The sequence below is a fragment of the Leptosomus discolor genome, chromosome 19, assembly GCF_034619465.1.
Source record: "Leptosomus discolor isolate bLepDis1 chromosome 19, bLepDis1.hap2, whole genome shotgun sequence".
Lineage (NCBI taxonomy): Eukaryota > Metazoa > Chordata > Aves > Leptosomiformes > Leptosomidae > Leptosomus > Leptosomus discolor.
The window spans coordinates 4,131,944-4,145,574 of NC_141409.1; the positions used below are offsets into that span (position 1 = coordinate 4,131,944).

The window sequence follows — 13,631 nt, forward strand, 5'->3', positions numbered from 1 at the left end:
TGGCTGAGAAAAGGCTGGTGTTAAGGAAAGGGTTGGGACTTGGTACACTGTATTGTACGTGTGCTTTGAAGGGAAGTGGTAGGCTTAAATGCAATATGGAGGTGTCTAGTTGGATGCTTAGACTTGGTGTTGGTCATCCAAAGGAGAGGTAGAGAGCTGCAAGCTGGGCCCTTTCATGTGGGAGGGACTATGGACAGCTGGTGGGGAAGTCACCAGTGTGGAGTGATAGAGACAACAGATGAACCTGGCAATGCCATAAATTAAACGGTGCAATTAGCATGCCAGATCTACTTATCTGCTCAGACCTGTTGTCAGCTCAGTGTCTTTGGTAGTCAAGATAAAGCTCACACACCATGAAATCAAACTGAGTGAAGAGGGGCATCTTTCCAACTGCTCCAGTCACCGCTTGCGCACAGATTTGTGCTGTGGCTGGGAGAACAGGGAGCAGCAGGATTGACAGCCATGTTGCTGCAGTCCAAGCACCAGCCAGGCTTCCTGCGCCGAACAGAGTGTCTGCCTGCATCTGAGGGGCTGGCCACAGGCACCCCTTGGCTGGTTGCCTCTTCTGACCTTCCTCAATTCGTGGGCAAGGAAATCAGCCAGACCACATCTCCAGCGTAAGACTGAGTAATGTCTTCAGTGTGCACTCTGCAGTTAAGAAGGTGAAAAACACTCATTTTGGTTTGCACTGCAGATGAGGTGCCTCTCGGCCGACACTACTAACCCTTGCCGCATCCTTTTGCAGCTTTTAGTGTGTGAAACTGGTGTGGTTTCTCCGTGTGAGTCTTGCTCGTTGGCTTCATCCGCTGCCAAGACTTTATCTGTTGGTAATTGGTACATACAAGGAAACGGGGGCAAGTGGTGCCCTGCTGCCACAAGTTGCCAGAGACCGTGGCACCTCCTTCTTCATGGAGTTGTCTTTCTGCTGTTGATGCTCTGGTAGTCCTTGGAGGTCGGTGCCACAGGGACTTAATATTTCGTCTTGCAAAGCCTCCAATAATACTCTATTTCGTGTTCCCCCTCCCTAATCCATCGTGACTTGCTGCTTTCCTCCCGCAGCTCCTCCACCTGCTGCCTGAGTGACTCCATCGGAGCTCACCTTGCGCTGGTGGAGCTTGCACCCTCCTCCACCCAGGAGTGTGGGGTGCAGCCCTCGCAGACCCTCACTTGGGCAGCAGCTTCCCTGATAGGAAGCTCTGTCTTGGCCACCTCTGCTTGTCCCTGGCTCCTGGTTCCTGGCTGTTATGTGGGGCGGGCACTGCAGAAGGTGATGTTTCCAAACATCCAAAGGCTGAGATGTGCATGGCGAGGCCGCTGGTTGTCCTGTGCTGGGTGGTGCACTGCTGGTATTTCTGATCCTGGAAAGTCTTGCCAGCTCCAGCCAGAAGCGTGCTGTGTGCCAGTTTGGGGTTAAAATGCTTCAGTCATTCAGGAAAGCAGCAGGCAGAGCAGCCTCCCATGGCAAATGGCTTCAGGGAAAAAAAAAAAAAAAAAAAAGAAATCGAGAATATATATTTTTGTAAATTTTTAATGCTCTGCATATGCTTTTGAAAGGAAAACACCAGTTAAAAAGCCCAGCTACTTAGAATGGATTTTATGGGCCTGTTTTTGAGGGAAATTAATCTTTTCCATAGAATCTCTCATTTCAAAAGAATGATTTCTTTCCACTTAACTTTTACTGTCAAATTCCCAAGTGTTCCTACAATGGCATGGGACCAGAAGGGCGTTACAGGTTCTCCCCTTGGGTCACTAGCTACCGTGACACTGTGACAGCGACCCTGGTGGCGGTGGCGACTCCCGTGGGGTTAAAGGAAGAAGTGGGCGGGCGAGGGTCACAGCTAGCAGGTAGCACAGACAGAGGCGATGGTCAGCCCACAGACTGCTCGGGTATGGGGGAAACGTCTTTAAACTAGTCAGACAGTATTTACAAAGATATTTAGTTTTCCCATTGGTTTCCATTTCCTGGGGGTCACTGGGATGTGATAAATGTCGGCAGCCTGTGCCCAAAGTTGGGCGCTGGGAATGGGGGTGATTTACTGCAGTTTTCTGTGCTCCTGCTTCTGTCAGAGATTTTGGGGATAATGCTGCCAAGGTGTCTGCGTTAGGTGGGGATGAGTCTGTGGGTAAGAAGTGATGGTTCTTATTTCTTTTCATAAGACAGCTGCTGTACTGCTGGCTAGTGTTCATTTTTTTGAGGGAAGCTGTCTGGTGGGTATTTAGTCTTTTTCCTAATCCCACTGAAGAGATTGATTTGGTTCTTAGGAACATGTGCTTGGGATAAGGTCTCTGAAAAAAATTGCCTTTTCCACTTACTTTCTAGGACTAGAGTTTATAATAAATAGCAAGGTTACATTTAAAATGCCTACAATTCATGACAGCAATTCCTTCTCTAGCAGAACCTGCCCCAGCACGGTGCTGTCCAGTGGCGAGATCCCCTTGGAAGTGTTAATCGTTCTCAGTTATTAACCATTCTGCTTTTTGCTGTAGCTGTATGTTATCTGCTCACAAGCAGACACGCTGAAGCTGCTGGACTTGCAGCCAGTTCCAGTTCTCTCCTGCACGTCTCATGCCACCTCCGTTGTGATTTATAGACGGTGATGCTGGGAGACAGGGTGGAAAATGATCTCCATCACCTGCAGATACGTGTGTGTGGAGCATGGCCTCACGGGCTGCTCTTTGCTGAGGCTGGTCCCAAGGTGTGGTTGCTCCTATAAGCAAAGACATGTATAGAAACCCCTGTACTTCTGATCGTCTATTCTTGGCTCTCACTCGGGACATCTCCTGTGTTTCTGTTCCTTCTCCTCTTCCTGCCTTGGGGGAGATGCAAAGCTCTTCTGTCACCTGTTCCTGAAGAGATCATCTGGAAAAGCTAAAATAAATCCACTAGAAGGCCATTAAGGCAGGAGGGGGACAAGGTGGGGGTGATCCTGAGGGGCAAGGTTAGCTTTTCCCTGCTCCAGTCCTTGGGATTTAGAGATCTGGGGCTAAATGTGAAGGAATTTTGAGGCACTTTCTTTAGCCGAGGCTTCAGTAAGGAGATTCATTATTTGGTAGCTCCAAAAAGTGCAGCATTGTATGACAGCGTGTGTCTTGCTGAGCCAGTACACAGAAATCTGGAGCTCTGAGGTACTTTAAGAAGTGCATTGCTAATTACTTATGGTAGCGGAACATTCAGCAAAGGAACTTTCCCTTCATTCTTTGCTTTCTTTTATACCCAAAGGAATAAGCAGCTTTTTTAATTTATTCCAGGCTTTGCTAGAACAAAAGTTATCAAGCATTTATCACAAATTTGGCCTCTGTCTCTGGGAACAGATGTCAGTCAGAGCTTGTCAGTGGAGGTGATGATACAGAAAGCAGCATTTAACCAAGAAACATCATGAAAGTGAGGAATGAGTGCAGTGGTGCTGAGCACTGCTGGGCTGGCAGGATGCAGGCCCAGATCCTCCACTGCAGCAGATGAGCAAGAAAGGTTTGATGGTCAACCATCCTGCTCATAAGAAAGGCAAATTACAGAGGAACTTATTTAATGAGATTTTGTTGCACTTAGATGCTTGAAGTGCTATCAAAGACAACATCCTAAGCCTATCAAATCTTAATGTTTCTGAACCCATTAAGATACAAAAAGGGGTGCAGATCAAGCCATCTATTCTTCTTTGGGAGGTTATCTCCTAAAGACCTCTCTTTTGCCTTTTTTTTTTTTTTTTTAACCTTTCACAGCTAATTTCTTCTTTGGTACTGGCTCACCCCTCACCTCTGCTTTGTTCCCAGCTGTTTGCTGTGCAGCCAAGGATGCTTCGGCAGGGTTGTCAGCCAGCTCTGATCTCCCTATTTCTCTCATTTTTAATGATAATTCCCAACTTTTTCTGGCCTAACTCGCATTGGTTTCTGTGAGCTTTCAGCTGGCATGGGGGGAAAAAATAAAACAGAAAGATGGCACTTGGGCAAACGCCACAAAGTTAATGAAGGTCTTTCCCTCACTGGGGTGTTTTTCTACGCGTGTCTGTGAACAGTTTCGGGGAATAGACTGCTGAGCAGCTGTAAATTAGCTTCAGTTTTGTAGGGACAACAGGCCCCATCTCTGCCCTGGCATGGCATCCCCCTGCTGAGCTGCTTTGCTGGGCTCCAGCTGCTGAAAGCTGCTGCTCAGCTCTTCCCTCGCAGTTACAGGGCACCAGCTTTCTGCCAGTGGGTCCTTCGGAGCAGTAAGACCCCGTGTGCCAGCGCTCCTGGGATGGACACTGACCCCGTAATGCTTCTAAAAGCCCTGGGGCTGCAGAGCCACAGTTGTGAGTGCGTGGCCTGAGAAGGCTGCAGCATCCAGCCCTTTCTGCTTTGACTAGTGCAGGAAACAGGTTGGATGCCCACCTGGGTTTTCTCACGACCTGCCTTGTTTACCTGTAAGGCTCAAATAGGGGTTTTTACACCTAGAGAGCCTAAACACCTCAGGGGGTGTTGCCATAGTTCGAGCAGGTGGGTTTTAGCATCAAGCCTATCAGGAAGACAAGACTGGAATGAAGACCTCCAGCCACTGGAACGTTTACTGGCACCATGGGACAAACTATGGTGTCCCCCAGTCACTCCTATTTTGTCTTTGAATTAGGAACGAAACTATGAGTGTATCAAGCACCCCTCGTCTCGCCTTGTAGCAGCAACCAGGGCTCTGCCTGATGGCAGCACAAATCCATCTTAGCTCACTGGAGACTAATTGTGCCGTTAGTAGCAACATCCAAGGTGGACGTTTAAGATTATCTTTTGACTTGAAGTGTGTGCTGTTCTCAGGCTGCAGAGGTTTATAAGTGAGCAATTAGGCTGTAAGGATTGAGGGAAGGGGGAAGAGGAATGAAATCATTGGCATGGGTGCAGAAGATTAAATTAGAAGTCTCTGCATGTGATGGTTCTTGGTTTAAATTGTCTCCTGTTGCTCTTGCTCGAACTGCATCGATAGAGCTGATGTAATATGAATTTTCGGGTCGTGAAAATGTAAGAGCAGGTGTCCTGTAGAATAGATACTCTACTCCTCAGGTCCTGGCTTGCTGTTTCCTCTCTTGCCATCCAACATCTCAGCACGCTTTTTTCCTGATCTCCAGCACCTCCTGCTGATGGAGTCTGGCCCTTTCCGCACAGCAATGCTGATCCTGCTCTTCCCTGACCCATGCTTGGCAGCAGCGCTAAGTCAGTCAGTAAGTCAAGGACAGGGTTTTTATGATCATAGCTGTGCTCTAAGTGCTCCCTACGCAGCCACGTCCTCTGCTGCTGAGTTTGCCAGACATCCTGCATAATACATATTACATAGTAAAACTAGGTCTCGTTTTGAAAAAGTCTGCTTTTTCTTGTAGTTTTTTGTGGTAGCCGGCCACTTCGCTGAATGCTCAGCAGCCTGTTATCAGGAACCGAGAAAAAGGGCTCCTGGGCAGGTGTAGATAAATCGTGGGTGCTCTGCACCTCTCAGAGCATCTCTGAGCTCCAGCATGGGACACTTGCTGTGCTTGGAAGCTTGATGCCCAGCGGACTGCCTGGGATTCACTGCTTAAGTCTGGCAGCCTCCTTCCACCTCTGCCCATGGCGAGCGGCAGCTCTGGAATCCCGCTGTTCAGACAGGTTGGCAAGTCCCTCTTGCTGCTGTAGCTTTTGAGGAAGGTTTGGGTCCCCGTGGGCAGCGCTTTCAGCAGTTGTGGTTTGCAGAGCGGTGGCATCTTGCACAGTTGTACCAGGTGGCTGGGGGCTTGCAGACCCCACTGGTGCGCTGGTTGCTCAGCCACTTCCACCTTGGTAGAACAGCCTGGGGACAAACCTAGCAAAAACTAATGGCAACTACTTATAATCACCTTAAGTGGTGCAGTCGATGGGCAGCTGGTGAGAGGGATTTTGAACTAACTGCTTGGCTGGCTTTGGGGAGCCTTGTCTCAAAGGAAGAATATTTTTGTTGAAGCATCATAGGAAGTGCTGCAGTAATTAATGAACATGTTTGCCACGCTCTCTGTGGGGTAGTGCGCCTTGCAGGGTCTTCGCTTAAGGAATTTGCATCGTTGTGGCTTGTGGACGTTGTAACACTATTTCTTCCTTTGCTGCGCCCTACAACAGTGAAGCTCTTTCATTTTCTGTGCAGAGCACTTAGATTTTTGAAGGATCATTCTGGTTTGGGGACTGTATTTCTTATCAGAGTTACTGCGGCATATCAGAGGAAATATTTGCACCCTGCTCTCTGAATATTCTCCTCAAATAAGATGCTCTGAACAAAAACTAATTTTGCACACCCAGAGTAAACTGTATAACTAGACACTGCTTCAGATATTAGGAAGCACCAGACATCAGTACTTGAGGGATTTCTGAATTTATATATACGGAAAAGCTCTGACAGGTAATTTCTAGCATAACTGAGGAGTTTATTTCCCTCTCACCATCTCCTTCTGAAAAATGGCGTATGCTTTCCTATAAGCACTGGGTGCTGCCCTTTAATGGCCATTTTACTATGTGTAAATGGCCTCATAAGCAGGCAGATATTGCAGATTTTCTCATGGTCTGAGCAAGGCTCAGCAGCTCTGGAGGAGCGTGTGAATTGATGGTTTTCAGTGGACACAATCTGCAGTGTGATCACAGGTATAAAGGTTAAAGCATCTTGAATATTTGCTGGTTTTACACAACACTTATCTATGCTTTGGAAAGAGGAATTAGCATTTAATCTCAAATTTTCCCCTCTCTCCCCTTTTACAATTAGGATTCTAGCAACTGCTGGGACTGATTTTGACCTGCGGACCCTGCGAGCCGTCCGAGTGTTACGACCCCTGAAGCTTGTGTCAGGAATCCCAAGTGAGTGTCGTGATAAAGTCATCTTCACAGCCAAAGGTGCTCTGCAGCTTTTGGGGTGTCACATGCTTGTTTAAGCAATATTTTCTTCCCCTGCTTCTTTGTGGTCTGTGGCTCCTGCCCTTGCTAGGTTCCGATTTTCTGTCGCCCTGTTCTGTGTACAGCCAGCTGCTTTCAGCCCTGCCCTCCCAGGTTTGCAGGTAAGCGGCAGGGATTTTGTGCTAGAACTCCTTTGCCTTTGGGATTGAATTAATTCTCTGGGGTAAGATCCAAATCCTGCACCTTTCAGGCCCCCAGCCCTGAGCTTGGATCTTCTGACTGTTTTTACCAGCTGAGCATCTTGCAGTGAGGATTTTACCCCTCTAATAAGGGGACAAAAACTAAGGGAAAGAGCAGATAGAACTCGGTCTTGCCTACTCACTGGGCAACTTGATATATTTTACATGTTAATGTGAAGGGTCTGAATGGTCTGGTGAGGAGCTGCATCATGCCTTGCTGATGCCCTGAAACCATCAAAGTCTCCGCACCGTCCCTTACTGCCTTTTTATTTGTTGCTGTTCACCAGCTGCTCTGCCTGCTAGCGGGGATCGCTGTCAGGAGTGGATTTCATTTCTGAATGTGGAACAGAGAGATTTTTTCCCTCCAGCAAGAGCCAGTGAAAGGGAATTGCTGCTCTGTGGGATGCTCTGCTCTTCTCTGCATTAACCCCTTGGCAGCCAGGCAGCCCCCTCTCCTCCTGGGCAATGGGTTGGGGAATCACCTCCTCCACCTCCCTGGCTGCTTCAGGACTGAAATGCTCGTGCTGTAGAAATCCAGCAAGGGGTTATGCTTTGCAGTAACAGCACCAAAATTTCCTGAAATCAGCATCCTTTCATGGGCAGGGCTTGAATCTGAATTCCCACGCAGGAGAGGTCCTTGGCTAGGCTTGGAAAAGGTGTCATTTATTAACAGAATCTCTAGTAAGAGATGTTGCTGGCTGCTTGGGCTTCTTGCCTGTGCATGGCAATATGGTATTGTGGTAGCGACAGTCTAAGGGTGTCAGAGAAGTAAGGTGGCCCCTCAGGGGTGTCCCTGTCCTGGTGTGGCTTGCATGTTCCCCCCAGGAGGACGTGCTCTCCCACCTCGTGATGTGTTCTGGACAAGCACAGTATTTTCCAACAGAGCATCGTTCGCTCTTCTGTTTTTCAGTGATGCTGTGAAAACTGTGTGCTGTGTTTTTTTCCTGTAGTAAACGTACAGCCTTGAGGTGCATTCAGTCACAAGCATGGTATATGCTTTTCTTCTACACTCAGTATTTTTCCCGTCCAACAGATCTTAATGCTTTTTTTTTTCCTGCACGCGCCAGTATTGACCTCAGTAGTGCTGTACAAGGTGGCAAGACGATGATCCTTCATTCTCCATACCTTAGGGCAGGCCACCAAGGTGGCTTTCAGCTGCTGCTTATCGCTGAAGGGTTTTTTTTAATTCTATATGACATTATCTGACACCTCCATCTCCTCTCTTGCCTTATCTCTCCTGGTTTTAATTGAAAATGAGTTTCAGTGCCAGTGAAAAAGCTATGGACAGATAGCCCTGGAGACAGGGTGTTGTTTCTCCAGAAGCACAGTGTGATAGGCACGGCAGCATCGCAGCTATTTGGTGTGTCACAGAGGGACAGGCAGCTCCTGTGCAGCTCAGTGCTCCCTGCCCTCCCTGCCCAGCTCTGCTGCTGCATCCATGCTGCTGCAGGATCTGCCTTAGGGACCTGGTCCAGCTCCAGGCTGAGTCTTGGGACTCCACCAGCTTTAGGAAAAGTCCTTTTTTGTGTCTCTGAAGCTTCAGAGACCTTTGAATCTGTGAGCTCAAGGGGTCAGAAAAAGATAATTCTGCTGATTGTCTCTCTCGCATCTTGAGTGCATTATGGCTGTAACGTCCTTTTTTATAGCACCCTGGGAAAAGCAGTATTGCTTCGTATCGCCAACCCTAAACTTCCCCTTAGACAGCCCCTCTCTCCTACCTTGCCCCCGCCTCTAAGCCCTTCTCTTCCTGCCCTCACTGATTACGTGTTTTTCCTTCTCCCCGCAGGCTTGCAGGTTGTCCTCAAGTCCATCATGAAGGCGATGGTGCCCTTGCTTCAGATCGGGCTGCTCCTCTTCTTCGCCATCGTGATGTTTGCCATCATTGGGCTGGAGTTTTATATGGGGAAGTTTCATAAAACCTGCTTCTCTAACGAGACAGGTGAGCTTCGAGCTTCGCTCCCCTCCCAGCGAACTGTCACAATGCTTTTAGTCCCCTTCATCTCATCGAGATGCTTTCTATCCTGCTCTTATATTGCTTTTCTTTTTTCCTCTTCCACATTCACTGCATTCTCTCCCTCTTTACCCACCTGCTGGAAGAGTTAACAGACTTTTGTGCTCACCCTACATGCACTGGGACAGCTTCTCCTCTAGTGTTGCACCACCACTGTGCCCCTGGTCCCAGTGGGTTGCTCTCAGTCTACACAAGAGTGAGGCAAAGGTGCTTCGGGCCTCCTCTCATGGGAGAACTTTTTCGTAGTATTTCTACTGAACCAAATTCCTGTTGTTCCTGGGTGTGGAAGGGTGGGGTTTTTTCTTATTTTTATTGTTGGTGTCTGTTTACATTTTCATTGGGTTTAGCTCTGCGAGCAGTCGCTGAATGTTGAATTTCCTTGCAAGGTTCCTGAGGCAAGTTGTATGGGTATGAGAAAACCTGGGTGTGAAATACTAAGATTGGAAAGACTGGGAACAACCAAACAGTAAAAAATGGGCAATAGATTGAAGGCAAGGAACCCTTTGATGGAGAAAGGGTGAAAATGTCCTTCAGAGAAGGGCAAGGGAAATTGAGTAAATGTTATGTCTGCCTGTGAATGAGTGATAAACCCTGGAAGATGAAGGTGGAGAGGAGTAATGCCCCGAGACCCTTGGCTGGGACCAGCTGCCATGTCAAAGCCACTGCTTGTCCATGGCTCAGAACTCATTCCAATTAAAAAAAAAAAAAAAGCCAATTTTTTCCATGTAATTTTTAATATTCTTTTATAGCAGTGCTAATATGTGTTGGCTATCTTGGCTATCTACAGATGAAAATATTGTTCTTGTCCCCAAAAGATTGCAATTTAAGGTACAATTGCCTGTCTTTAAAACACAGTCTTGTATTTTCAGTGATTATCACTAATAGGTCTTAATATTGATTTATTTATATGCATTCAAATGGTAATAAAACAACATCCCTGCCAAATCTCTGGGAATCCTTCACAGCGCTTTCTAACAACAGCATGGAAACAGTTTAATATATTCAGTTTACACAGAGCTTTGCAAAAGCAGGGTGAAATGTTTTTTCTTGTTTGTGTTCCTATGTAACGTTAGAAAAACATAACACAACTTGTAAAGGACAGTCAGGTGTTGTGACTTGTGAGTGAAGCATGATGATTCGTGGAGGAAATGAATTTTTGGACTGGAATTGTAGGAGAGGAAGATCTTTTTGCAGGGTGTGTGTGTTCATGCCAAGCAGAACAGGTCTCGGCCCACTGCGACGTCTCTGGGGCTACTGCAGCAATTACAGAGGAATAACAGCAGTGGTGACAATGTAGGTGTGTAGGAGGCAGAAGTGTTCATGGCAGGGAGAAAGCAATTACGAGCAGGTTTGCATTTTGAGGTCTGTTAAATTGCCACCAAGGTGGGTGATTTTTTGCATCCTTCGTTTGCAGGTAGCAGCTGCAGGCTGAGCTCTGAGGCTCTCACTAATGGGCTGACATTGGCCAGTGGGCTGAATAGAAGACTGGGGGTTTTGGGTTGGGTTTTTTCCCCCCCTCTCCCCCTAGAACCTAGTTAATGTAAAAGGGAAAAATAAAAGTCAAAGCTGTTTGCGTTCTCTGCGGACAACTCTCTGACATCAGTGATGACCAAGAGATCTCTGCCAGCCTTGGGCACTGAGAACAGATTTTTGTCACGTGTAATGTCGTCTGTAAGTGACTCTGGCTTGCTGGGTGGCTCCCAGCTGGGAATTGGCAGCGCAGCCAGAAAAACCTGGTGTGTGTGTTGCCTGTCTCTACCTCGCAGCACCTGGCATCTCGGCGGGGGAGCGCAGTGTGGCTGGGGTCACCTGCCCCCGGAGCCGCTCGCCGGGCGCTGTGGGAAGGCGCCTGCGTATACAGGCACGGGCCCCTGCTCTTCTCAAGGGCTGGCGAGGCGGTTGTCGGGTGAATTATGGGGATCATTCCACCTGCTTGGCGGGAAATGGTGTGATGGTGTTTCTGGAAAGGCAGAGAGCGGTGAGGTTTCCTGGCGCTGCGGTCCCTTGTGAGCGGAGCAGCAGAGCATCCTGCAAAGCCGTCAGCGGAGGCTTTTAAAACCTAAGTGCTCATCATCTCCAAAGAGGTGCATTAACAAACTCGGGGCTGATACCGCGGGCTCCAAAGGCTGGCTTGAGTGTGGAAATGTGAACCTCACTAAAGAGATGTCTCTGTCAGAGGGTAGCAAATCGGAGGAGGAGGAGTTGCTCATGCTTGTTTCTGCTCCAAATCCCCAAAGTGAGCAAACTCCTGGGATTTTTCCTGGAATTGGCAGCCACATGAGAGGTAGCAGCTGCTAACTTCAGTGCATCGTGGAGGGAATCGAGCAGAGGTGTCAACAGCCAGTGTTGCTACAGCCCTGCTAATCTGGTAGCGCTGGGTAGGTCAGTAATGAACTGCAACAAGGAGGGACACTGGGGACCAAATTATGGCAAAAAGATTATTCAAGGCCTTTGCCACTCATCCTGTTTTAATGAAAAATGGGTAAAAATTAATGGCTGTGCATGTTCCAGTGGTCACCTGACTTGTTTTCCTCTCCCTGAATCCTCCGTGCTGTCCTGTTCTGCTGACACAGGACTATTTTTAAGTAGCCACCCTCTGCAGCTGACCCTGCCCGAGTGCCCTGAAGCTGCTCCAGGAGAGCAGGGCATCACATTTGTTTCCCATTTTTCCTTGAGACTCCCCTTTTCTCTGTCTTCCCCAGCCATGGGAGTAAGGACCAGTTCTGGTCGTGTTTTGTTTTGTTTTTTTTTTTAAAAAAGGGAAAAAAACCCAACCCTTCGTAGCAGTATGTGCGTTGTATTTTCAGAGCATTACCTGGCAACAAAAGGCCAAACAGAGATAAAACTGGATTCGCTTTTGAGGCACACTCACAAATGGTCTGCAAGAGCCAGGTTTGGTAGTTCTTTTTTGCAGGCTTGTCTCGCTGAGCCCTTGTGAAAGCCTGTGGTGACCCATATGGGAGCTGGAGAGAGATGCCCTGCATTGAGGTGTTGAGTCAACAGGAAAACACATCACGTTCACACACACACACACACATATATATATCCTGGACACATATATATATATATCCTGGAGCCACAGTGACAATCTTGTTTTCCTCCTGCAGGCTTTGCTCTATGGAATGATTATTCCTAATTCTTGTTAGTGCCGAACTTGTTTCCCCCCTGGTGAATTTGATTTTGTGCAGTTTGCTGCTCTATTACCGTATCGTGTCACTGTTAAAACCCTTTAATATTTCCCGAATTGCATCTCTGTATAAATAGGAATGTTACTTAGTATATTTATTTACTTTGAAAACCCAGCACTTTAATTTTCCAAACTGCTCTGTGTTGTGCTTGCAAAGTCTCTGGAGGGCTGCAATGCTTCAGACTTCACAGCTGACCCTGGAAGATGCTGGCCACCCTTCTGACCTTCCCTTGTGGTCCTTAACCATGATGTGGTCCTTAACCTTAACTCATCCTCCTTTGCCTTCTCTGGATCTGAAATAAAACTCAGCAGAGAAATTCCATCTGTGTTGCAGACCAGCTGACAGCTGGATGCTTTCCCTGCCACATGTACCTACACTCCACAGCATTGCCCTTTGGGGCAGCAACGTGAAGCTTACAGAGGGGCTGGAGCTCTTAGCTCACCTTGCAGGCTGCTGTGGTGGTACTGCCTTGTGACAAAGCCAGGGGCTCCTCATGTAGCTGTGGTCTAACATCTGTATCTGACTGATTTTGGGGCTATCCACAAGCAGCTCTTGCATAAGCCAGTGGTGAAGAACGTGTCTTTTTGCTTTAATGTTACAGTGCCAATATTTAGCACTCAGCTACGCTGTGTGAGGGTGTATTGTCGACTGGCGGTGTTTGAAGTACGCACCATTCCCAAGCACTTGCTTTTACTGCACTGGGGTGTTTTTTGTGGCATTTCTCATATATGACATGGCTGAACACTGGGGCAAACTATACATTATGGGCACTTCAGGGATGGCTTTGCTCCACCCTGCCACTAAACTATCTCTTATAACATAGCCTTGTGTAAATGATTACATGGGTGTAATGTCTGTTACATGTCCATAGTGGCACAAGGAAGCCTGAAGTGTAAATCATGTTCATGCAGTGGTGCAGGGAGGATGCAGCAGCACCAGCTGCTTGACTGGCTTCAGTTGGCAACTTCTCTCCTCGCTGTTCTTCTCTGCAGGTGATGAGGTGGGAGATTTTCCTTGTGGAGAGGAGCCTCCTGCCAGGCAGTGTGAGAGTGGGACTACCTGCAGGGAGTACTGGCAAGGGCCCAACTACGGCATCACCAACTTTGACAATATCCTTTTTGCTGTGCTCACCGTCTTCCAGTGCATCACCATGGAGGGATGGACCGATATCCTCTACAATGTGAGTCTGCTGATGGGGCTGTAGAACTCATGAGGTGTCATTATGCACTGCTGTTTGGAAAAGGTTGTTCTGGAAAAAAAAGTAATTCAGTTTTTGTGGTTTTTCCCCTGTTGATTAGCAGGTCACCCTGCTCTTTAGGAGGATTTTTCCTATTTTCTTGAGGGTTGTTT

At 47.8% G+C, this 13,631-nt stretch overlaps 1 protein-coding gene across 1 annotated transcript in view; it reads left to right on the forward strand.

Moving 5' to 3' along the window:
* CACNA1B (calcium voltage-gated channel subunit alpha1 B) overlaps window positions 1-13,631 on the forward strand; it is a 301,213-nt gene that overhangs the window by 100,233 nt on the left and 187,349 nt on the right. The window contains exons 4-6 of the mRNA XM_086475891.1: window positions 6,716-6,807; window positions 8,869-9,021; window positions 13,274-13,461. Of these exons, the coding sequence (XP_086332017.1) occupies window positions 6,716-6,807; window positions 8,869-9,021; window positions 13,274-13,461 (433 nt within the window). The remainder of the gene's footprint in view (window positions 1-6,715; window positions 6,808-8,868; window positions 9,022-13,273; window positions 13,462-13,631) is intronic.